Below are 27,194 nucleotides of genomic sequence, written 5' to 3'. Positions count from 1 at the left end.
CGAAATCACAAAGGGTTGCTGCTTCTATAGAGGCATATACAATCGCTTCACAACCTCAAAGCTTAGGAAGTCTTCAAAGGTTTATACATTCCTCCAAAAAAAAATCTCTTTGGAATTTTTCAGTTGGATTTCTACTTCTAGAACCGCAACGTATAATTCAAAATCCTTTTTTTTTAAGAGTTTAAATGATTTAGCTTGTGTAGGACCATTTTTTTTATTATTCTTTCAAGAAGTTTTGGACAGATATGATGAAGTATGTTCATATGAGAAGTGTTGTATTTTTTATATATATGTGGACATTATAAGGGTGAAGTGTGAAGCTGAAGACTTTTCCTCTCAGGCAGTGTCATTTAATTGGAGCTCTCTTCCCTCCCAGGATACTGGATTTTTCTATCCTCAACACTTTCCCTCTTTCCTGTTTGTTCCATTTTTCTATTATCTTGTGACTGTCTTCTCCACGCGTTCCTTACTCATGCACAAGTGAGGAACATGAGTGAGGATATACACTACCATTAGCTGTTTCCACCCACCTAGTTTTATGTACATTTTAGGATTAAGATGCAAATAATTTCCCAAAAAAAAAAAAAAAAAACTTCACGAAAACATATGCGCTCAATTGGGGCAGATACAATTTTTTTTTATCCGATAAGAAGACGTGCACAAACACATTTACAGAATAAACCCAACTTTAATTTCTTTACAGATACAGTACATACATCTTTTGAACACGTAAGATGAAAACTGTGCTTTATTTGCAAATGTTTTATGCGATATTTCAGTTTTGTGCACAAGTTAAACTCGCAACTTTGAATGGAAATATAGCTACTGAAAGGTTTAGGTTCAGTAACTTTTTTTAATGAATACTTTTATCCAGCAAGAACACATTAAATTGATGATTATATTTATAGCTACTAGTTTTGGTTAATAATTTGATTTTTTTTTAAAGAAATTAATATGTTTATTCAGCAAGGTCATATTAAATGTATCAATTAAGTGACAGTGAAAAAAAACTATTACAGTTTCCATACAAATACTAAGCAGCACAACTGTTTTCAACATTTATAATAATAAGAAATGTTTCTTGAGCAGCAAATCAGCATATTCTGAAGGATCATGTGACACTGATGACTGGAGTAATGATGCTGAAAATTCAGCTTTGCATCACAGGAATAAATTACTTTATACAGTAAAGTATATTAAAATACAAAACATTTATTTAAATCATAATGATTTTTACTGCATTTTTAGATAAAATAAATGCAGCCTTGGTGAGCAGAAGAGACTTCTTTCAAAGACATTGAAAAATCTTACTGACCCCGGCAGTTTATCTATACTGAATTCCTGGGCTTATAACTAATATGCAACAGCTTGTTATTGCCTAAATCATACATCATACATCATTTTTAATAGTAAGTATTGCAATCACTGGCTTGTGAGATGTTATTCTCACTGTCTCAGCAGTTTTCAAAATCTTACTCTCATAACGAACAGCTGTCGTCCGGTTCAGAGAGATTTCAGCTGTTCTCTGCCGCTCATGTAGACGCCCAACATTAAGGGGCGTTCACATGCAGTCATTTATGAGAGTTTGCGATTTCCAGTGACATTATAGCAGCACAGATGGTTGGCAATGAGGAATACTTGAGCAGAGTTCTAATGTATGCAAATGAGCACCTATTAATACAGTTACCAATACAACCACTGCCTCATACAGTTATACTGCAGTCGAGTGGGAGCTGACTGCATAGAGACACGTGCACATGCTCTGAGTTGCTTTGATCAACTAAGTTGCCTCTTTCTTGCTTGAGGCACAAACCCACATGCCTTTTTCCCCACTATGTTAAACTTAAATTTGACCACTGAAAACATTTGGTTAACAGCCACTGACCAACCTCTGAGTTGAGACTGTTAAGTGGTCAGGCTGATGTAATATTATTTTAGCATTTGTGTTGCATTTGAGCCACAAACACACTTACACACTCTATATATACAGTAGATGAAATGTGTATAGTAATGTTAAAACCAAACCCACACCATTAAATCAGAAGGGCACAGAGAGTAATTAGTGCCATTATAAGTATAGAGGAGATTGATTTCATATTATTTTAATTTAGCCCCTGACGTACTAAATGTGAACTAATTTTGCATTTTAGCTCTCATGTCCTAGTCCGACATTGTCGTTTTTCATATAGGACTGTATTAGTGCATGAGTTAGCTATGGCGAATGGGATGCAGTTGAAAGGAAGGTCACATTTCAATGTGGTAATGATTCAAGAGTCAGACAAAACCCCACATTCCTCGACTCTTCTGCACCAGGAATGTTTGCTTTCTGTCTTCCCTGTATATCCCTCTCCTTGGCAATCACACTGGCCTCACGGCCTGCCAGAACAGCCCTCTGGGTAAACAACAGCAACACTGTTCAGATGTGCTTAGAGGGAAAGTCTCTTTTCCCACTGAAATAGTGATCTGTAACCAGTTTAACCACAACTCTGACACTTGAGGCTGATTGCATTTACACTGCAAAAAACTCTGTTTAGTCAGTATTTTTGTCATTCTTTATTTTCCATCCCTAATTTTTTTGAGAATAAAAAAACATTCAAACATTCAGCTATGTTCAGTTTGTTATAATTCTAAATAATTCTAAATATTTTTAAAAATATTTTTTTCTAAATCATTACAAAAATTAATTGTTAGCTTAAATTTAGTGAGGTTAATATTTAAAACAAGAAGTAGCAATTTGCCAATTTGGAAAGAACATTAAACAATTCAAGATATAAAAAAATTGAATTTGAATAAAATGAAAACTAAAATACTTTCAAATCACATGAGCCAATATTTTATTCACAATAGAACATAGATAACATAACAAATGTTTAAACTGAGAAATTTTACAATTTTATGCACAACATGAGCTCATTTCAAATTGGATGCCTGCTACAGGTCTCAAAATAGTTGGGACGGGGGTATGTTTACCATGGTGTAGCATCTCCTCTTCTTTTCAAAACAGTTTGAAGACGTCTAGGCATCGAGGTTATGAGTTTCTGGAGTTTTGGTGTTGGAATTTGGTCCCATTCTTGCCTGATAAAGGTTTCCACCTGTTGAAGAGTTTGTGGTCATCTTTGACGTATTTTTAATTTAATGATGCGCCAAATGTTCTCTATAAGTGAAAGATCTGGACTGCAGGCAGGCCAATTCAGCACCCAAACTCTTCTATTACAAAGCCATTCTGTTGTAATAGCTGCAGTATGTGATTTTGCATTGTCCTGCTGAAATTCACAAGGCCTTCCCTGAAATAGATGTAATCTGGAGGGGAGCATATGTTGCTCTAAAACCTTTATGTACCTTTTTAGCATTCATAGTGCCTTCCAAAACACGCAAGCTGTCCATACCGTATGCACTTATGCACCCCCATACCATCAGAGATGCTGGCTTTTGAACTGAACGCTGATAACATGCTGGAAGGTCTCACTCTTCTTTAGTGCAGAGGACATAGTGTCTGTGCTTTCCAACAAGAATGTCAAATTTGGACTCATCTGTCCATAGAACACTTTTCCACTTTGAAACTGTCCATTTAAATAAGCCTTGGCCCACAGGACACGACGGCTCTCCTGGACCATGTTCACATATTACTTCCTTTTTGCATGATAGAGCTTTAGTTGGCATCTGCAGATGGCACGGTGGATTGTGTTTACCGACAGTGGTTTCTGGAAGTATTCCTGGGCCTATTTAGTAATGTCATTGACACAATAATGATGATGAGTGATGCGTTTCCATCTGAGGGCCCGAAGACCACGGGCATCCAATAAAGGTCTTCAGCCTTGTCCCTTATGCACAGAGATTTCTCCAGTTTCTCTGAATCTTTTGATGATGTTATGCACTGTAGATGATGAGAATCCAAAGCCTTTGCAGTTTGACGTTGAGGAACTTTGTTTTTAAAGTATTCCACAATCTTTTTACACACTCTTTCACAGCTCTGCCCATCTTTACTTCTGAGAGACTCTGCCTCTCTAAGACATCCCTTTTATAGCTAATCATGTTACAGACCTGATATCAATTAACTAAATTAGTTGCTAGATGTTCTCCCAGCTGAATCTTTTCAAAATTTCTTGCTTTTTCAGCCATTTGTTGCCCCCGTGCCAACTCTTTTGAGACCTGTAGCAGGTATAAAATTTTAAATGAGCTCATTTCGTGGATAAAAGTGCAAATTTTCTCTGTTTAAACATTTGTTATATTACACTCAAAAAAATAACTTGTTGGTCTAACTTAATTCAATTATGACACCTATTTCCACACAGTTGAACTGATTTATTTGAACTTAAGCTAGGTTAATTGTACTAATGAGTGAAATTCATCCTAATTGAATGAGATCACACCAGTTTCATTTGACGTATTCTGTGTATGTTTCCTGAACATAATTCATTCTTGTTGATCCAACCAGTGCTTTTTTTTTTTTTTTTTTTGTTACCATCATGGTGAAGATGTGCGCTTGTGCTTAGGTTTTGAGTAGCTGTTGTACACAGACATACATGTTTCATTACCATTGAGAGGGGAAAAGCTGATGACCATATGTAGACTGTGTAAAATTTGTGCTGGCCCTCCAAGTAATTTATTTATATTTCTATAAAAACTAAAATAACACTTTTTCATATGCTAAGTAACATTTATAGCATGCAAGTAATGATCAGATAAAGAACTTCTCATTACTGGCTTGAGCACAGTTAATGCTCGTTGAAAACAATATAAATTTGTTTTACATAGCCACTTAGAGCCTAACCACAAGGTCTACACTTCAGCATAATGGTAACCTCAAAAAATCGACATAACATAAACTCTTTTAAATGTCAAATATAACTGAACTTCAAACTTTAAAAGGTATTTCCCTTTACTAAAAAACACATTAAACAGCACTTAAGTTCAACATTTACTGTCCCAATCTTTCCCTATGCAAAGCATGCTGGGAACTAGAAATCCACTGCCCAGGTTCAATCAATGCAACATAAATGATTCATGTAGTCCCAACACAAATGGTTTAGGTTGACCTAACATTTTGCAAATTTAATTTCATTTAACATAATACAATTGAGTGCGAATGCCAATTAAGTAAAAAACTAAAGATTTGTGTTGGTTCAGCTTATTTTATTTAAATAAACTGAACAAGCAGCTAGAATCATTTTTTTGAGTGTATCTGTTCTATTGTGAATAAAATATTGGCTCATGTGATTTGAAAGTCTTTTAGTTTTCATTTTATTCAAATTTAAAAAACATCCCAACATTTCCGGAATTCAGGTTGTACCATTCAAAAACTTGGGGTTGGTAAGAAAAAAGTGTCACCCAAATATACATTAAAAACTAAAATAGTAAAATATTAAAATAACTGTTTTATATTTTCAATAAGCTAATTTACCTGCTCACAAAACATTCCTATTATCAATGTCGAAAACTGTTGTGCTGCTTAAAGTGCCCCATTATGTTTTTTTTGAGTATTACCTTCCATGCAGTGTGCAGTATAGTTGTTTGTGAATGCAAAATGTCTGCAAAGTTTTAAAGATCAAAGTGCACAGCAAATAAAGTTATTGTCTCCTAAAAGAAAGAATAAATTCTGTACTGCCTGAATCGAATCGTCAGTAGTTCCAGTCTCACTTCCTGTTACATACCTATGTAACAATGTAACAAATTTAAGTAACACTTTGTTTTACAGTGTCCTTGTAACACGTTACATGCAGTTGCTTTAATTACTATAAATTATGCATAATAATTACATGCAATTAACTCTAAACCACACCTTAAGCCTAAAACTAACCCTATTGTTCATTCTTATTACTCAGAACTTAAATGTGTAATTACATTGTAACAAGGACACCTTAAAATAAAGTGTAGCCTAAATTTGCATAATGGCATCCCATGGTGTTCATTGGCTGCCTGCTAACAACGTCTGCTTTGATCCTCAATCACTGTAGTTGATCTAAGGCCTGGAAGAGTTTGGTTCGTTTTGTCGTCATGTTGAGAAGATGCTGTTTTCCACTTTCATGCACTTCAAAATCATGAGGACTTACGCTGGAATTGATACGAAAAAACTGCACCATCATTACTGTTTTTTACCGATGTATTTACAGTGCTGAGGAATCCTCTGAAACTGAAATTCAGACATATTAATGGACATTTAATTTCGTTTTCTGTTAGTGGTAGACCAATCACAACAGACATCTGTCAGAGTAGAGTAGGCTCCCGGAAAGGAGGGGTTAGAGAGTTTTCAGACACTTTGAGAAACGAGGTAATGTGCAGTGTATATTATGAGAAAATGAAAGTGTTTTTTGACTTTGGATGCATGTAAACCTATTGTAGGAAACCTCCAAAACAAAATTAGGAAACTTTAAAATAGCATAATAGGGGCACTTTAATGCATTCTTTAAAGCATTCTTTGTTGAATAGAAAGTTGAAAAGAAAAGCATTTATTTTAAATAGAAATCTTTTATAACATTATACATGTTTTTACCATTACTTTTGATTAATTTAATGCATCCTTGCTAAATAAAAGTATTAATTTCTTAAAAATAAATAAATAAATAAATAATTAAAAAAAATCTCACTGAAATTTGAATGGTAGAATATATTCTTATTATCTTACACCCTTTTTCTAATTAGGTAAATTTATTTGAAATATTTTTACTGTAAAAAAAAAACAAGGCACATGTTTATGTATTTATTTATTTTTGCAGTGTGTAAGCATTTAAACTCAGATGATTATATTTGTACAAGAAAACAAGAATACTGTCAATAAAGGAAACAGCTTTCAGAGAGAGCGAGATCATAAGATTGATCGTTTGAGACAGTCTGACAGCATGTCTGCAATGAAATTTTGGAGGTCATAGTTCAGCTGCAGGCATCTTGTAGCCCATCTCTCATTCACTGTCTCCTACAGTAAATTTAATAGCTCTCCTTAAGCCCTCTTGCCTGGTTGTCATGGAAACATATCTGCTTTTTGATTCGATTTAGCTAAAGTACTCTACAACGTTCATTCGTTTAAATGTCAGCGTGGCTTCCCTGTGGAGAAGGAGATTCATTTATACATGAGGCTTGGTGGTGTTCTCTTTACTTTAATGTACCTCCGTTACCGCTGGTCCGCAACAGCATCTTCCTCAGTTGTCGGGACAAAACTCTGTCAAATGAACATCCCATAAACTTTTAATATGGCAGCGTTGTGTGTCGGCATGTGCTCTGATGACCTCAAACGGAGCAGATTGTGAATAGAAAGGATGGTTGATCTGTTTTAGAACAACACTGACCAAATTCCTCTAAAACTGTTGACAAAAATGCAGGCCTCAGGATAGAAAATCTCCCTCTGGAAAGTTTGCTTACATAGTATGACTCACGCATGAGCTGGAAGGGGGGGAAGGGTCCGTCCGTTTGTGTGTGTGTGTGTGCTTGTAAGTGTGTGTTAGAGTAAGTCCAGGGTGGAACCAGCAATCATGGTTCATGGGAAAGGAAAGAACAGGCAGGATTCCAGATGTGACGACACCCTTCTTGAACACACATACACACACAGACTGCATTTGATTATGGTTGGACGCAAGGGAGGTTTTGGAGAGCAGGAGGGGTATTTCTGGAAACTCCTAAATCGTTACTCCAGGCACAACTTGGCAGCACGTGATTGGCTAGCTCTCTATTCACATGACTTTGCTGTGATGTGGAGTCTGGGGTCCTGTATAGAGCAACACAAAGAAAAAAGGGAATTGCTCTGAATTTTCAGACGTGAGGCAGATTCACTGACCTCAAACATAAATCAAACCGTTCAGAGGTTTGGCTAGAGAGAAGGTTCAGCAGGACAAAAGAGTGTAAAGACAAAAAGATTGCTGTAAAAACCCAGCGCTGTCTAATCTATATGACTCAAGACCCTATGTCTATAAATATGCATTTGAACTTTTTCGCACAGGATTCATTTTCTTTCGTTTTGTTGCGTTTTCAAGACAATGCCATGTTAAACATTTTTAGAAACATGCTAAAACACAAGCTCATTTCATTGTGCTCATTCTAGCTAGTTTTAAAGGAAAGAACACATCCTGTGTGAACGGCCTGTTAATTGTGCTGTTATATCAGTGATAGCAGTGCGCCATCTGCTGGTAGAAGAGAGTAAATCAGACCTTGAGTTCTTAGTATTCAATAACATTTTGGGCATAATGCATTTATTTGATCAGAAATACAGTGAAAACACTATTAATATTGATAATATTGTTATAAATGTTGAAAATGTTTCAACATTTTGAAATGTTGAATTACAGTTGCTTAATATTTTTGTGGAAACTATAATAATCCCCTCCATCTGTTCATCTGTTGGCATGATAAATATCATGCTTATATTCAAATTTTTATTTGTAATAATTTCATATAATTTCTATGTTCACATTTATATTTAATAAGAAATTAAAAAGCAATTTAAATAGCAATAAAAAATGTCATTTATCACTAGCAGATACTTTTATATAGCTAAGCCTTGGTTATTATTTATATGACTTCACCGTAGAGCATATACACTTATATACTATTTAAAATGTATTTAGAGGTATATAAAAATGTTATAAAAAAAACAAGAGTAGCCTGAATCATGAATCAATTGGTAGGCAATACAGGCTGATCGAGTTATGTAAATTATTATACTATTAGTGCATTTTAATGCATTTGCACCTTGTGGGACACACATGAGACACTGCTGTTCCGAATCTGTAGTTGTCCTAGTTTTCAAGGAGAACCGCTAGTTGTCAGGGAAACTGGTGGCTCTCATGAGTGTTTAGAGTGGAGAGAGTCTGGTCATTTTTAAAGATAGTTATCAATCTTCTTTCCCCAGACACAGAGTGTGTGTGTGTGTGTGTGTGTGTGTGTGTGTGTGTGTGTGTGTGTGTGTGTGTGTGTGTGTGTGTGTGTGTGTGTGTGTGTGTGTGTGTGTGTGTGTGTGTGTGTGTGTGTGTCATGGCCGCACTGGAGTGATTTTCCAGCAGCAACACCCGTCGTAACTGCCAGCGTTAAAGCAGGGAAGTGTATTTCGACATAGTTGACCTTTCGCTACTACTTTTGACAATCAAGTATGTAAGCCATAAATTGTAGATCTGTCACCTTGCCAAAGACCCTTCCCAGAGTATTTAGATCTTGTTTTCATTGTGTCTTTCAGATCCAAATAAATGTGTGTGCGCATGTGCGTGTTCTTGTTTTTGTGATTTATGATGACACAAATTTGTATAATGACATGGGTATTACACTGGTATTAAGATGTAAACATGAAATATGAGGACATTTCATGAGTCCTCATATTTAAAATGGCTTTAAAAACACACTAAACAATGTTTTATTAAAAATGTAAAAATGCAGACAGTTTTCTGTGATGGTAGGTTTAGGAGTAGTGTGTGTTTGTCCATGTTTGTGTTAAAAGTGAATTTGTGGTCTTGTAGCTAGTGTTTCAGTTTCGAGAGGTTTTTTAGTGGTTGCCCTGGTTTCATGAGATATCAGTGATGTCAAACCACAAAACATCCTTTACATACAGTCTTTTGTGAGAAAGCAACATTATGCATGCTAAATATGTTTGTAGATGATTAAATGTCAATTGAATAATTACAGATTCTGACATTTAAAAAAATAACCTAGTAAATAGTGCATTTGCAGCAGATGCAGATTTTATGGGCCCTCTGGTGGTGAGAGTCTGTATGTGCACAAACTAGTACACTATGGGTTCAAGTGTACTACAAGTGGTAACTAAATGCATTTTTTAATACAGAGATAGTATGTTAAAAGCACATTTTAGGTCATATTTATAGTGTCTCAAAATAGCAGTACACTTAGATGTTCTTAAGATTATCTTAATAAGTACTAAAGAAGAATTTTTAGTATGTTAAGTACATAATTAGTGCGCAAAAATATTTTTTTTTTTTACACCTGGGACTACTTGGGACTAAATTGGTCCGCTTTTTAGTGTATTAAATTATAATTTTTAGTTGACAACTAGTTTACATCTACGCTTTTCATTTGTACTGCAAGTGACCTTATACTGATACTTTACTAGTTGTAGCACAATACTTGTAGCACATTTTTTTTTTTTTTTTTACTTTATGAAAGTACTCTTTTAAGTATACTTTCAGTAAAGTACTAGTTTTGCAATTTTATTCTGCAAGTATTCTTGTATATTTTATTATTTACTTTTTTAGTTAAAAAGAAGTATACTAAAAGCACACTTGAATAAACTCTCTTTTTTTTTTTTTTTTTTTTGTAAGGGCAGTACCTAATTAGTTTTCTGCAGCTGTGTGTCTGTTTTATTTATGTTGTTTATTTCTGTGTTTGTCAGCAGGAGGTTCAGAGCAAATCAAAGGTGTGTGCAAATGTGTTCTGTGGCGCTGGAAGAGAGTGTGCCGTGAATGAGAAAGGAGAGCCCAGCTGTCTGTGCATTGAAGTAAGGCTTCTTTTCAAAGTAATTCATGAAATTAACTATATACAGGGTTTTGACCAATGGATTTCCTTGACTTTTATATTTCTTTAGATGACTGGATTTTAAAACATTTTATAGAGACTGCAGAAAAGCAATTCTAGCTGATGAAATATTTATATTTGGGCAAAACTAGAAAAAAAAAAAAATATTTTGATGATTTGAAGTTTTGTTATTTTCTGTTTTTCCATGACTTTGGGAACACTGAATATCCTTTGCTTTGTATGTTAGTCAAACACAAAAATAAGTGTACTTCTTTAAAAAGTGACAAAATATGAAAACATAATGATTTAAAATGTGCTTAATTTGACATTATTACAAAGTCATGAAAGTATACTCTCTTTAAGTACACTTAAGTGGCCTTTTATTTATTTACTTTATTTAATTATTATAATTTAATTAAAGGTGCCCTAGAATCAAAATTTGAATTTACCTCGGCATAGTTGTATAACAAAAGTTCAGTACATGGAAATGACATACAGTGAGTCTCAAACTCCATTGCTTTCTCTTTCTTATGTAAATCTCATTTGTTTAAAAGACCTCCGAAAAACAGGCGAATCTCAACATAACACCGACTGTTACGTAACAGTCGGGATCATTAATATGTATGACCCCAATATTTGCATACGTCAGCCCATGTTCGACGCATTAGACAAGGAAAGGCAGTATTAACATCTGGCTCTGTGCACAGACAAGGTAAGCCAGCAAGAACAACAGCGAAAAATGGCAGGTGGAGCGATAATAACTGACAGGATCCATGATAGCATGATATTTTTAGTGATATTTGTAAATTGTCTTTCTAAATGTTTTGTTAGCATGTTGCTAATGTACTGTTAAATGTGGTTAAAGTTACCATCGTTTCTTACTGTATTCACGGAGACAAGAGCCGTCGCTATTTTCATTTTTAAACACTTGCAGTCTGTATAATTCATAAACACAACTTCATTCTTTATAAATCTCTCCAACAGTGTAGCATTAGCCGTTAGCCACGGAGCACAGCCTCAAACTCATACAAAATCAAACGTAAACATCAAAATAAATACTTTACTCACATAATTCGAAGCATGCATGCAGCATGCATGACGAACATCTTGTAAAGATCCATTTGAGGGTTATATTATCTGTGTGAACTTTGTAAATGCACTGTAATATAGTCGAGAGCTCGTGTGTCAGGGAGCAGGCGAATTAAAGGGGCGGCGCCCTGAAAAAATCAGTGTATAGTTAATGATGCCCCAAAATAGGCAGTTAGAAAAATGAATTAAAAAAAATCTATGGGGTATTTTCAGCTGAAACTTCACAGACACATTCAGGAGACACCTTAGACTTATATTACATCTTGTGAAAAAGCATTCTTGGGCACCTTTAATATTATATTATCTGCTAGTACAGTTTTTGAAAAATAGCCTATAAAGATTTTAAGTACACTACAAGTGCATATTCAATACAATACACAAGGGATGAAACCTCTTGAAACTAGGATTATTCTTAGACTTATCAAAATTTTTCTGAACAATGTCCTGAAAAAAGTGTCAAACACTTTGATATATGTAACAATGACAGCAGTGTGTGGGGATGGGGGTCAGGCATAATGTATATACCATGTGTGTCTACTTAGATTATACAGCAAAAATATTCCATATACAAACAAGACATCACAGCCTCAACACAAAACACAACTTCAAACCAGAGCTGTGAGAGGAAAATTAGATTATAGCCACAGTGCCACGCCACATTTAGACACCATCCTTTGCTTATTTCTTACATTTTTCTTGCTTGTGAGGTAGGCAGTTGTGATAGTTTAAATTGTTGTGTTTTTAAACAGTATGTTGTGTTCTCCTGCAGCAATGCAAACCTCATAAGCGTTCAGTGTGTGGCAGTAATGGAAAAACATACCGTAACCACTGCGAACTGCACCGTGACGCCTGTCTGACTGGACTCAAGATCCAAGTGGCCCATGACGGACACTGCAAAGGTGTGTGGAGACTAACATGCTGGACAACATGAACTGCAGGAACAGAGGCTGATGACTTTCTCTGTGAATTTGCAAGGATTTAACAGTAATTCAAAGCTAAATTTAGTGATTGGTCATAACTTATTAACACTATAGTATGTCGTAAATATAATATAATATAATTTTGGCAGCGGCTATTTGCAAATAGTGATAGATGCTATTTACATAAGTAAAAATAGCAGTATTATCAGCACTTAGCATACAAAACTCACAATCACTGAACAAACATAATTTTAGTTAAAAACATGTTACTTTGAACATTACAAAACATGTAAATAAAAGTGACAAAAACAACATCTGTGAAAAAAAAATAGTACAAAAATGCTGCTTTAATTTAATCTGTAATTATGCATATATTATATACAGAGCCCTCTAAAGTGAGGGTGTGGACAATATCCACATAAATTTTAATAATTTATTAGTGTAAATGCGTTAAAGTAAATATCAATTATAATTGAAGACCAGCAATAATTATTTTCTTTTTTTTTTTATTTTATTGAAGAAGTATCTTATGCTCACCAAGGCTGCATTTATTTGATTAAAAATACAGTAAAACAGTAATATTTTGAAATATTATTACAATTTGAAATAACTGATTTCTTTTTGAATATATTTTAATATTTTTATGTGATCAAAGCTGAATTTTCTGCATCATTACTCCAGTCTTCAGTGTCACATGATCCTTTAGAAATCATTCTAATATGCTGATTTGCTGCTCAATAAACATATCTTATAATTATTATCAATGCTGAAAACAGTTGTGCGGCTTGGAAACCATTTTTTTTCCCAGTTTAAAAGAACAGCATTTATTTGAAACAGAAATCTTTTGTAACATTATAAATATCTTTACTGTCACTTTTGATCAAATTATTGCATCCTTGCTTAATAAACAGAGAATTCATTTAATTTCATAAAAATGTGCTTGTAATAAATTGGAAGAGACATACCCGTTGGCACGTTTTGGCGAGACACAAAATTATGTACCAGCGCGTACGTCTGGCCGCAGTTTCCGACAGAAACGAATGCTAGAGGCCGGTAAAACATCAATGAGCACTTTGGCTTGTTTTCACACATGGTTTCGACGATGGCCGGGGTCGGATTATGGATTCGTAAAGCCTCGTTTTGACTTCTCCTCGCGCAATATCATGTCGCGACTTCAAAATGCTTCTTACCGGAGTGCCCGATTTGTAAACAAACGTACTTTGGACTTTCCGGCTCTACGCGTTTCGCTTTTTTTGGCCGCAACCAAACTTGCTCGGTAGCTCAGCCGATACAGAGTTGGACTTACGACGAGGAGTCGATTCCTTCACCCCCCCCGCCTGGGTACGAATCCCGCGAAAGGCGACTGACTGGGGCAAAAAAAAAAAAGAGAGAGATCTAAACGAGCTGAAAAACAGTACACGATCGTGGACGCTTATTACGTCACATTTGCTTTTGTTAACGCCATCAGGTAGGTTTAGGCGTAGCGCTGGTGGGATGTTATGTTAAAACGAAACGAAGCGCAAATGTCAAATCGAGAACCGCAATTAGTCTAAAAAAAAAAACGTCATAAAAATGTACCGCATTCACGCTATTATCTGCTCTGGCAAAAAAAAAAAAAAAAAGGAACACACTTTTGGCGCCTCTCAGTGGTACGTATTTCAACACGATCACATGAGAATGCGTATCAATAGTACGAGTTTGTAATCTCGTAGAATATATACGCCAAAATGAGTTTTGGCGTGCTTATGGTACGCAGTTTTTCACGTGCATATGATACGCACTTTATGGCGTGTATATGATACGTTATTGGTTAAGATGGGGGTGGGGGAGTGGAGGGTTCGTACGTATAATACACCATAAAGTGCGTATCATATGCACGCGAAAAACTGCGTACCATAAGCACGCCAAAACTCATTTTGGCGTATATATTCTACGAGATTACAAACTCGTACTATTGATACGCATTTTCATGTGATCGGGCTCCGTATTTCGCGACTCTGGATGTTTTCGTCAGTTTCCAATTCTCACTATTATCTAGTTGCTTATAGAGGGTATGCACGTGACGTCACCATCGACCGTTACGACTGCGGTCACGCCCACTGAGTGGCAAAAGACTGAAGGGGCTCGCACACCGGACGCGAAGCTCAGCGCCTCGCCACGTCTTTAAAATTCAAAGTATTGTTTTCTATGAGTGTACGAACACCAGCGGCGACATTCAGCGCCTGTCCGCGGCGCCCAGTTACGACTAAGAAAAAAAATATAAAACAATGCGTACTATTTGAAAGACGTGTCGCGGCGCTGAGCTTCGTGTCCGGTGTGCGAGCCCCTTGAGCGGCAGCATTGGTTTTCTGCGTGAATGTCATGAAAAACACACAAAACACATCCAAAACAGGAAAGAGCTTTGTGATTGACTGTACAAATAGCTTTGACACAAAACCTGAGGTATATATTTAAAAACTGCAGAAAGCAACAACTCCAGGCAGAGAAACATGCCGCTTTCATTTTGTGTCAAATTGTTGGATTTTGAGGTAAAATCATACTGTATATATTGTATTGTTATATATTGTGTTGATAACTGATCAATTAAATATTTTCCATCTTATATTCTGCATAATTGGGTGTTAATAAACCCAATAATAAACAACACTGACAAAAACTATACTATAAAACTATATGGCCCGGTTTCACAGACAGGGCTTAGCCTAAACCAGGATTAGGCCTTATTTCAATTAGGACATTTAAGTAGCTTTCATAAACTTTCACTAGAAAAAAAACATTACTGGTGTGCATCTTGAGACCAAACAATGGCAATAACATATTTTAATATCTGTCCGTACAAGTTACTTTCAGTTCAAACAGCTCAATCATGCATTTTAGTCTAGGACTAGCTTAAACCTCGACTGTGAAACCAGAGGTATATGTTTTAGGGCTGGACAATATGACGATATAACATTGATATAAGTGATTACGCGGATTTAAACCTACCTATATTGTAGTTATATAAAATATTCACAGGCAGATTCGCTTAATGTAGCCTATTTCCCCGCTGTCGAAATCGGGCACATATAAATACACGACTCCTGGCTGCATGTCAATATCCATGGATTAGGTTTATTTGACAAGTTGTAAGGAACACATTCAATTCCAACCTTTAGTGTAAACGTTTGTTTTACTCACGTTTTCCAGCTGAGGGAGCGCGCTTTCGGCGGAAAAGTGACGTTGATGCATACCCTCTATTAGCATTTATATTACTGGGACATTAGCGGTTTATTAGTATTTATAAAGCAGATATTAATGGAATATTCTGCATGATCATATTCTACATCCCATAATCCTACCCAATAATTTAACAATTACCTTACTAACTATTAATAAGCAGTAATTAATTTATTGAGGCAAAAGTTATAGTTAATAGTTAATTGTGAGAATTGGACCATAAACTAAAGTGTGACCAAAAAATCTCAGTCAGGACCATGTTTACCCAGGAAAGGCATCATGAGAATTCTGGGATCCATCTGCAGCTACTGGCATTAGTTTAATGTTTTAATATAGACAAAAGCAGTTTTTCCCTGTTTTACAGTTCAGAGATTAGATTTAGGTTTAGATTATAAGATTTTGATAGTAAGAACAGCGGATAAGCTTCATCACACATTTCTGCTGGATAACAGGATAAAAAAAAAGAGGGGAAGGTAATGTATTGATTCACTAAGATCCTTTGGGAGCAGTTTATCTGACTGGAACAGGACGTTTGCTCTTGTTCTCACTGCTGTACTCATCAATAGACCAGCTTCTGTAACATTGACCTCTTAGACTTATTACCATCTCAGCAAAGAGTGTTGGATCATTGAACATTGAACATACGGTCAAATGCAGGTCTCAGTCCGATATCTGATATCTGATATATTCCGGTATATTCTGACCATTTATATTGTTACATTACAACATGTGATGAGGTGACGTTGTAACCTCTTATCTATATTTGATGCAAGGATCTGCTCATCTGATAACCAAGGGAAAATTCAGCCATAATTGCATGCAGATTGTTCACCTGTGAGACATCAATCCACTCACGTTTATCTCGGTCTCTTCCAGAAAAGAAGAAGGAGAAGGCTGCAGCCAGCCCAGGTGAGTTGTAATATGACCGCGGGCTCAGAGCCAAAGATGGCTCCAGTTATCTCCCTGCTGCACAGATTACCATTAATTACCAACATAATATGAGCTCAGAGATACTGAGAGCAGACTTAACCTCTCTGACACGGTGGAATTACGTGCGCTCAACATAGTAACTCTTTAGATGTAGAGAATACATTTAATCTCTTGGAACCCAGTTTTTGCCATTTTATTTATGGCTTTAAAGTATTTGGACCATCAGTTTATTGTTTGTGCTCTACATTAGTTATTAAGAAAATAAAGATAGAATTAACGTTTAGAATTTACATGTTTAGAATAAACATGTTCTTTCGCATTTTACCTCAGAAAATTTAATTTCCATTTAAATGTTTAATTTATTATCCACAAATCAGTTATCAAACACATGGTACAGAATAATTGACTTATATAATATTTTGGTAATGTTTTTACAATAAGGTCTCATTAATGCATTAACTTTAACCAACAACCCCTTAGATTAATAAGTGCTTTAGAAGTATTCTCTAGTCACTAGTACCTTTTCTGTTTTTTAAGATTTTTTTCTTCTCACAGTGTGAGGTTTCTCATTCCATAAAATTGGTTTATTTCAAATATCAGACATTTTTCAAATCAGACATGGTAATCACACATTTTTAAAAATCAAGGAGAGGATGTTGTCGGCCAAACTAACAAACATTTCTAAGAAGCCCATGATGACCTCTTTAAGATGCACCAGTGGATTTCATTAATAAAATGTTCTCTGCCAAGGACAAAACTAATTTGCTGGATCCCAGGAGGATAAATCTGCATTCATTAAACCTGAAACACCAATTCACAAATGAGATACACTATATTGCGAAAAGTATTGGGACGCACCTCCAAATCACTGAATTCAGGTGTTCCAATCACTTCCAAGTGGAAGTAATTGGGAACAACAGCAACTCAGCCACGAAGTGGTAGGGCACGTAAAATCACAGAGAGGGGTCAGCGCATGCTGAGGCGCTCTGAGCGCAGAAGTCACCAATTTTCTCCAGAGCCAATAGCTACAGACCTCCAAACTTCATGTGGCCTTCAGATTAGTTCAAGAACAGTGTGTAGAAAAATTCATGGAATGGGTTTCCATGGCCGAGCAGCTGCATCCAAGCCTTACATCAAGTGCAATGCAAAGCGTCGGATGCAGTGGTGTAAAGCACACGCCACTGGACTCTAGAGCAGTGGAGACGTGTTCTCTGGATCGACGAATCACACTTCTCTGTCTGGCAATCCGATGGATTTGGCAGTTGCCAGGAGAACGGTATTTGCCTGACTGCATTGTGCCAAGTGTAAAGTTTGGTGAAGGGGGGATTATGGTGTGGGGTTGTTTTTCAGTTGTAGTGCTTGGCCCCTTAGTTCCAGTGAAAGGAACTCTTAATGCTTCAGCATACCAAGACATTTTGGACAATTTCATGCTCCCAACTTTGTGGGAACACTTTGGATGGCCCCTTCATGTTCCAACATGACTGCACACCAGTGTACAAAGCAAGGTTCATAAAGACATGGATAAGTGAGCTTGGTGTGGAGGACCTTGACTGGCCTGCACAGAGTCCTGACCTCAACCCGACAAAACACCTTTGGGATGAATTAGAGCGGAGACTGCGAGCCAGGCCTTCTCGCCAACATCACTGCCTGACCTCACAAATGTGCTTCAAAAATTCCCATAAACACACTCCTAAACCTTGTGGAAAGCCTTCCCAGAAGAGTTGAAGCTGTTATAGCTGCAAAGGGTGGGCCAACTCCATATTAAACCCTACGGATTAAGAATGGGATTTCATTAAAGTTCATGCGCACGTAAAGACAGGCATCCCAAAACTTTTGGCAATAAAGTGTATGTGTTGGATAATTTCTCTGTTCTTCTTTCTAACTTTCTGTCTGATGGTCTGTGTGTGTGATCTCTGAAGTTGTGTGTTACGTTGCTGATCGTAACGAGCTGCGCAGACGTGTGATCGAATGGCTGCAGACAGAGGTTGTTCCAGATGGCTGGTTCACTAAGGGCTCCAACTTCACTGATATCCTCCTTAAGTACTTCAAGGTGTGTGCAGTCATTTAAAATAATAATCCAGCAAGAATGTATAGTTTTGTACTTTATGACAAGACACTACAGGCAGAAACATGTTTTTTTCATGCACTGGTCAGAGATTTTGGGCTATGTTTTCATACTATAAGAAAACATCCAAAATACACTTTTAAGTGTTTATCTATTTGCATCTGTAGATTTCAGTTGTAATACAAATCTTAAAAGCCTGTTTTCTCAAAATGAGTAAGAAATCGCCTCTTCAGTAGCACTTACACCAAACTTTATAGTTTTTATATCTAATGTATGCAAATGAGTGCATATTTAATAAGATAATACCTCACTTGCTTATTTAAACATAATATTTCAGAAAACCTGTAATACAAAAAAAAAAAGTTTGAAATTCTTAATGTAATCAAGTAATTGTATGACTGTACCTATTAGGGTTTTTTTTTACCCTATTTTTGTACCCTTTATTCACATAGGCCATAGAGTGTCTTGTCTTACCATTTCAAAAATTTCCTATATACACATCCTAGGTGTATATATGACTTTCTTCTGTCAGATGAACACAATCTGAGAAATATTTAAAAATATCCTGGCGCATCCAAAATTTATTATGGCATTGAGTGAAACCAACTAGCATGAAGCTCAAGAAAGTGTATCCATTTAAAGCACAAACATACTCCACACAGCTCCGGGGGGTTAATAAAGGCCTTCTGAAGTGAAGCGATGCGTTTGTGTAAAAAAAAAAAAAAAAAAATCCATATTTAACAAGTTAAAAAGTAAAATATCTAGCTTCTGCCAGACCGCCTTCCGTATTCAACTTACAAAAAAAGTGTAACGCCTCGCAGTTCAAAACACTTACGCTACGTCCTACGCCTTCCGTATTCAACAAAAAAAGCTTAACTGATGCAACAGAGTATGTTTTGCTTTGTATGGATGCACTTTCTTCCGCTCATACTCATTGGTCCCATTCACTGCCATTATAAAGCTCGGATGCGTCAGGATATTTATTTATATAACTCCGATTGTGTTCATCAGAAAGAAGAAAGTCATTTACACCTAGAATGGCTTAAGGGTGAGTAAAGCTTGGGTTAATTTTCATTTTAAAGTGAACTAATCCTTCAAAATAACTTTTTGTATAGGAATTGTATAGGCCCAACAATATGCAGAATTATTAACATCATAACATAAACAGAATAGGTTAAGTGATGGTTTTTGTTTCCAAATGTCTGCAAATTTACAAACAAATGTTTGACGTCTCTTTTGCATTTATATCAGTCTAAATGTATTCATGAAAGGAATGACATTTATTCTGATCTAGTTCCTTCAGCATCAGGGCTTTTTGTATATTTTCCTCCAGCAGGGAATATCTGCGCCCTCCTGTTGCTCTTCAAAGCGCCTTCAGGACGCGCCACATCATTTTTCTGACAGCCTCCTAAGGCGTGTAAAATACACCTAAAATGACTTCTGTTTGCATAGCAGCATTTTGATGGATCTTTTTATGGATCAGTCTGTTTCAATATTAGCTTACCTTTGCACTCGCAGAGCTGCACAGACGGCTGACGAACAAGCCTCTGCAGCTGTCAGCACAATCCATGTATCTGACTGACCGCTGTCACCAGACCAATAATCCATTTGCTGCAAAGATCAGTTAAAAATATTTCTCTAAAGATAGGAGTCCACCCAAAAATGAATTTCTGTCCATTTTTACTCTCTCATTCCAATCCTCTATGACTTTCTTTCTTCTGTGGAACGCAAAAGAACATATTTTTTGTCTCCATACAATGGAAGTCAATGGGGTCACAAGTTGATTTGGACCCCATTGACCTTCACTAAAAGAGCTGAAACATTCTACAAAATATATTCTATTGTGTTCCACAGCAGAAACAGTGTCATTATCAGGTTTGGAATGACATTAGGGTGAATAAATGATGAAATAAGTCAATTATCCTTTCTAATGGTGGAGAACAAAGCCTGGAAGTTTGACTCAATCATGAACATGTCCTTTACCTCTTGTTTATTGGTCAACATGACAAAATCACTTGTACCAGGCAGAGTACAGTCTTCTGACAAACTGCTGAGATAAGATTAAACCGAGAGCATGATGTGTAAAAGTTTCAAAGTAGCTTATGTTGGTGTATGTCTGAATATACTGAATAATTTCCTAAGGCTGTTTAAGTCGGTGTAGTTTTATCACTATAGACCCTTTTCACAGACTGCAATGACGTTTCCACAGTTTTTTTTTTTTTTTAATTGTAAATCTTGCAATGTATTTTGAATTTTCATTTTTACCTTGGTATTAAATTTCAGATAACTATAGTGTTTCTTAATCAATGACTGAGAGAGAAACCAAATTTCACCACTATATGTTTACCCAAATGATGAAATGTGAAAAGGGTCTATATATAGTAGCGCACAGTCTGCCGCCTTCTCTCATCTAGATACAAATTTGCAGACGACTCAGTAGATAGCTGACATATCAGACATATCAGTCATCAGACTATCTGCTCAGAGCAAACTTCACTGCAGCAACTGCACAGAGACCAGATAACCTCAGCGGTCAGAGTCTGGCCTGCCGCGTCTCACAAATCCCATTTCAGGAAGAGTTCATTTCCTGGTCCTCTCTTCAAATAACATAGAGTCGATAAATGGCTGAGACGGATGTGTGGGGAAGCTGGCAAAATTCAGTAAACAAGTTTTATCTATAAATAAACAATTGTGCCTTTCCACAAATAGTGTGCTTATTGTTGTTCAATTTTTAAAGCATTACAAATCATGTCCAATCCCACTCCTGGAAGTCCAGTGCCCTGCAGAGTTTAGCTCCAATCTGCTGCAATACACCTAGTTTCTAGTAATCCAGAAGACCTTGATTAGCAGGTTCAGGTGTGTTTAATTAGGGATTGGAGGATTGGACACCCCTGCAGAAGAACAAATTCCATGTTGTGAGGACTATTAAGAATATACGGAGCCCCGCACATGAGATGCAAGAAATAAAATTAAATTGCGCACACTAATTCATTCCCATGATTTACTAAAACGTGCGCACGATTTACTATTTTGTTCCCCCAGGTTACGTATGTAACCATGGGTCCCTAAGAATAGGGAACGCGACATTGCGTTTGACACGCTTTGGCGAACGCCTCCTCAAAGCGTGTCAAACGCAGTGTTGAGTTCCCTTTCGAAAGGGAACGAAATAATAAATCGTGCACACATTTTAGTAAATCGAGGGAATGAAATAGTAAATCGTGCGCACGATTTAGCCTACTTTTTTTCCCTGCACGTCATGTCTGGGGCTCCGTAAGAATATGATATATCTTGGTATGAAAAATAGCAAGATGTAAACACATATAATATGTCTGTTTCCTCCACTTAAAATTGTTATATTGGCCTTCTAGTTGTCATGACCTTCTCTACTTTATCCAACAATAAAAACTTATTGTCAAACAGTATTGAATTAACATTTAATTCATTGTAGTAAAAATTAATTGTAATTATTTTAGTTTGTGAATTAAAATGTAAAAGTTAATTAAATTAAGTTGAATTATATATATATATATATATCATAACTTTTTGTCTGACCTTTACACTAGGGGCCCTATTTTAAGCCGGATGCACACTGTACGATTGTGGCCACAATTTGGTTGCCTGAGACAAATTTTGAGAGTCCTAAAAGATTCCTGTAATCCTAGGCTAAAATCTGTAGTCTTTGATCGCTAGTTTGACATGTTCACCGACAGCCGGTTAATGACCGTTGCAATCCAATTTTTCCTCCGGCGAAATTCTGGCAGTGTCAGAAGATTAGGCGCTCAGTCCTGCAGTGTGACTTCTCCTACGACAAACGTCATTGTCTTTGTTTTTCAAGACAAGCCATGATCAAAATTAACGCTAGAGATGTCTTTGTTGGCCACCATTTCAGTCCTGTGTGTAAAGCAGCTCACAGTCACCGAACACATGTGGGTTGATGACGTAAAACTCCAGACAATTTTTCATGCACGCGTCCGTTTTTAACACGTCTTGATTGTCATACAGTCTGACATAAACTGCACTGGTTTTAGAGTATTATCCCCACATTATGGGGCCAAACTTGTGCAGTGTGAAACAATGAGGTATTAGAAAGTTATGACTAGATGCTTCGGAACCGATAGCCGATATCATATCATCATGCCTTGGACAGTAGCGGAAACACTGTGTGTTGTATATAAACAGCTGTTTCAGCATTTGAGGTAACAATGTCAAATGGCAACAGCAAATGTGGCAATTGGAGTGAAGAAGAAAATGCTTCATTCTTACCTTTTTATAGTCCAAAAAAAGTCCATTCAGTATAAGCTTGATAGTTCATTCGGCAATACGAAGCAATAGAGTCTCATACTGTGTTCATCCAATCAATGACACTGACACGCAAATAATAACGTGAACCCAGGGCTTAGGAATGTACAGTGTGAAATGTCAATTTATGAATACCAGAATTAATTGTTAACCCTGGTTGAGTGAACATGAAGCAAGACAACCCAGGGTTTAGAATGACCCAGGTTAACTATTTCTAGTGTGAAAAGCCCTACTGATTTTCAGTATGCTCTTATGCTTCTTGCAGAATTATGATAACGGAGACTCTCAGCTGGATTCTGCAGAGCTGCTCAAGTTCATTCAGCACAATGAGACCGCTGTTCAGATGAACTCTTACGTTGAAGAGGAGAATAACCGTCTGCTCAGGTTAAAACACACACAGTCACACTCACAGAATATATATTAATATGTACATTACCCATCAAAATTTTGGTGTCAGTTTTTTTTTTTTTTTTTTCCCTTGAAGGAAATTAATACTTTTATTCAACAAGGTAAATTGTTCAAAACTGACAGTAAAAAATTAATAATGTTACAGAATTTCAAATAAATGCTGTTCTTTGGAACTTTCTATTTATCAAAGAATCCTGAAAAAAGTATCATGGTTTCCACAAAAAAAAAAAAAGTTTTTAACAGTGATAATAATAATAAATGTTTGTTGAGCCCAAATCAGCATGTTACACTGATTTCTGAAGAATCATGTGACACTGAATGTGTGCAAACTGTCTAGTGTGACATATGTTAGTATTCAAGGATATAACCAAATTTGCAAGAATGGGGATACCAAATAGTTTAAAAGTCTGTCATTGACAATTATTAATCAACATGGAGGGAGGGGAAAGTGGGGATTACACCCCACTTTTCACATATTACACACATTGATTACACACATTTCAGTGGTCAGCTGAAAATGCAAAAGTCTGAATTTGGATTTATTCTAGTAAAAAAATTCCTGATCTTTAACTTTTTTTCCTCTGTGAAAAAACTGGTCGGGAAAAAAAACAAATTTAGAAATCTCTTCAGTGGAATGCAAAAGAGCAGCAGCCAGGATATTGTATCCTTTTGTTTAAATGTGGACAGAATTTATATTTTTGAGTGAAAAATCCCTAACCACTAGCCTACACTACAGTTATAATCACCATAATCATCTCTTTCACACAGAACTTCTTCCTGTTTCTCTGACAGTAAAGGTTATGGGAGTTTATGTGTTTCCAGCTGTCGGTCAGAATGACCTAGAGTGGAAACTCTGCAAACACTGATAATAAAACATTTCACTGTCCTATTGGTTAGTTGCCAGTTAGTGCCTTAAACACACAAATAAGAGCTGTATTTTTAATTCCAGAAATGCCATCTTGATCACATCTGAATAAAATGTTTTGTCCTAAAAGGAATGTACAAATGATCCCACATATATCTTGCAGGAGCCTTTGTGTGGACGCTCTTATTGAGCTCTCAGATGAGAATGCCGACTGGAAACTGAGCTTTGATGAGTTCCTCAACTGCCTAAAACCAGGTTTCAACCCTCCTGAGAAGAGTAAGTCTCTTTCTATCTTGCTTCTTTCTGCACCAGCATGGAGATTCAGAGTTATTTTTTTTTACAGTTTTCTCAGAATTGTAGTTGTGTGAGGCAGAGAGGGGTTTTCCGCTCTTCCACAGAATGTTCCTCAGGCTGATCGGCTCCGTATGCAGAACTAGGTGAAAGTTCAGTGGGAGGGACTGCCTTCTCTAGCATCATATGAAGCAGCTTTTTTATTGTTAACTAAAAGTGTTAGATGGAAAAATTAAATGAAAAGTAGATGTCTTGTCAACTAGCTAAAATAAATATATTTAAATTTATTTATATATTATATATTTGAAGTACAAAAATTAATAAAAGTGAAAAAAGGGCTAAATAGAAATATAAAAAAACTAATAATTAAAATGACAAAAGCTAAAATTTGAAAATTAAAATAAAAACTGAAATTATAAAAATAAAAGCTAATTCAAAATATAAATAAATACTATAATAGTAAATAGTATATATATTATACATACATATATATATATATATATATATATATATATATATATTCATAAAAATACTGCTTGGATCATGAACATCTGGATTCATCACAGGATGAAAAAGCAACAATATAAATATCTGAAGAAGGGTATCACTACTTATATACTACATGACAGTATTTAATGCCGCATTGTTGTATCTTTCAGAATCTAAAGCAGATGTCCTGGCTTCAGCTTGCACAATTCAGTCATATTCATTTACTCTAGTTCCTCTGGATGGTTGTAGCACCATAGTGATTCCACAGTAATTTCCTGTTTTGTATTTGGGAATCTGGGACACAGGCATATTTGATTAGAGGCACTTTTGTGTAATGCATGCCTTTCACACAAAATGGCTGGCTATGTTCAGAGAGATTTCACTGAGTTCAAATTAGTTTATAAAGAATAGTGTTAAGTGTAAAGTGTTAAGCATGGTAATCAGTGTCTAATTTTTGGAGCCTTCTGGTTTTGGAAATTATAGCATATTTTTGGAGCAAATATTTTGTTTCTCCATTCATGTGGTAACATGGTTTGTGTATTATTACAGAATGTGCTCTGGAGGATGAGACCTATGAGGATGGTGCCGAGACACAGGTGGAGTGCAACCGCTGTGTCTGTGCATGTGGAAACTGGGTCTGCACTGCCATGACTTGTGATGGTGAGTTTAAATCACCAGATTCATGATATCATATTTTGATAGATTGGCAGAGAGTGGAGGTAATCTGTGCCACATTGCACTGTGTATTTAAAAGGATTAGTTCACTTTCTCTATAAAGCTCAGATGTGTCAGGATATACAGTGCTCAGCATAAATGAGTCCACTCCCTTTGAAAAGTAACATTTTAAACATTATCTCAATGAACACGAAAACAATTTCCAAAATGTTGACAGGACTAAGTTTTATATAACATCTGTTTAACTTATAACATGAAAGTAAGGTTAATTATATAACTTAGAGAACAACATTTTCAGTTTTACTCAAATTAGGGTGATGCAAAAATGAGTACACCCCACTGAAAGTCTCTGGAGCAAAGCTAAATTTTAGACTACAAATGTCTAATTTAACAAGAATTCATCCACAGGTGAGTCTAATTATTCATTACACAGGTGTCCAGCAGACAGTTGACTATAAAAGGGTGTTAAAACCCCTTCCCATTTCATGCTGTCAGCAATGGCACCACATGGAAGAGAAATGTCACAAGACCTGAGAAAGAAAACAATTTCTTTACGCCAGAAAGGTGAAGGCTACAAGAAGATCAGCAAAGATTTACTTATCAGTCAGAATACTGTAGCAAAAGTGGTACAAAAATTTTAAAAAGATGGAACTGCAACCATCTCACAGAGACGTCCAGGTCGTCCACAGAAGTTAACACCTCGACAGGAGCGTCTTCTGTTGAGAAGGGTTGAAGAAAATCAGCATGCAAGTTCACTGCAGTTATCTAAAGAAGTAGAAAGCCAAACTGGGGTGACTCTTTCCTGTAACACAATACGGCGTACACTGCAGAGGAATGACATGCATGGGTGTCGTCCACGAAAGAAGCCTCTCCTAAAGCCCAGGCTCAAAAAAGCCCACCTAGAGTTTGCCAGGGCCCATGCTGACAAAGATGAAGACTACTGGGACTCTATACTCTGGAGTGATGAGACCAAGATAAATGTTTTTGGAACTGACGGCTTCAAAAAACTGTATGGCGTCGCAAAGGTGAGGAATACAAAGAAAACTGCATGGTGCCTACAGTGAATCATGGTGGTGGCAGTGTCCTTATGTGGGGCTGCACGAGTGCTGCTGGTGTCGGGGAGCTGCATTTCATTGATGGCATCGTGAATTCACAGATGTACTGCTCTATACTGAAAGAGAAGCTACCATCACTCCGTGCCCTTGGTCGTTGTGCACTTTTCCAACATGACAATGATCCTTAACACACATAAGGCCACTGTTGGATTTCTGAAGAAGAACAGGGTGAAAGTGATTCAGTGGCTCCTGATCTGAACCCAATCAAACACCTATGGGGAATTCTGAAGAGACAAGTGGAGCATCACTCTCCATCCAGCATCCAGTCTCTAAAAGAGGTCATTCTTGAAGAATGGAAAAGATAGATGTTGCCAAATGTCGGCAACTTGTTCATTCCATGCCTAGAAGACTTGATGCTGTTATTAAAATTCATGGAGGCCATACAAAGT

The 27,194-nt window shown here is 36.4% G+C and overlaps 1 protein-coding gene across 2 annotated transcripts in view; it reads left to right on the top strand.

Moving 5' to 3' along the window:
* fstl1b (follistatin-like 1b) overlaps positions 1 to 27,194 on the top strand; it is a 60,238-nt gene that overhangs the window by 28,316 nt on the left and 4,728 nt on the right. Inside the window, exons 3-9 of one of the 2 annotated variants that reach the window (XM_067408751.1) lie at positions 10,322 to 10,426; positions 12,302 to 12,431; positions 16,545 to 16,577; positions 18,518 to 18,648; positions 23,228 to 23,346; positions 24,399 to 24,511; positions 25,565 to 25,675. In XM_067408751.1, coding sequence (XP_067264852.1) covers positions 10,322 to 10,426; positions 12,302 to 12,431; positions 16,545 to 16,577; positions 18,518 to 18,648; positions 23,228 to 23,346; positions 24,399 to 24,511; positions 25,565 to 25,675 — 742 coding nt within the window. The remainder of the gene's footprint in view (positions 1 to 10,321; positions 10,427 to 12,301; positions 12,432 to 16,544; positions 16,578 to 18,517; positions 18,649 to 23,227; positions 23,347 to 24,398; positions 24,512 to 25,564; positions 25,676 to 27,194) is intronic. The other variant, XM_067408750.1, reaches the window with a different exon arrangement.

This window comes from Chanodichthys erythropterus, chromosome 14 (genome assembly GCF_024489055.1).
Source record: "Chanodichthys erythropterus isolate Z2021 chromosome 14, ASM2448905v1, whole genome shotgun sequence".
In the NCBI taxonomy this organism is placed as follows: Eukaryota; Metazoa; Chordata; class Actinopteri; order Cypriniformes; family Xenocyprididae; genus Chanodichthys; species Chanodichthys erythropterus.
The sequence above is the reverse complement of the archived record's forward strand: the minus strand, read 5'-3'. Positions and strand labels throughout refer to the sequence as shown.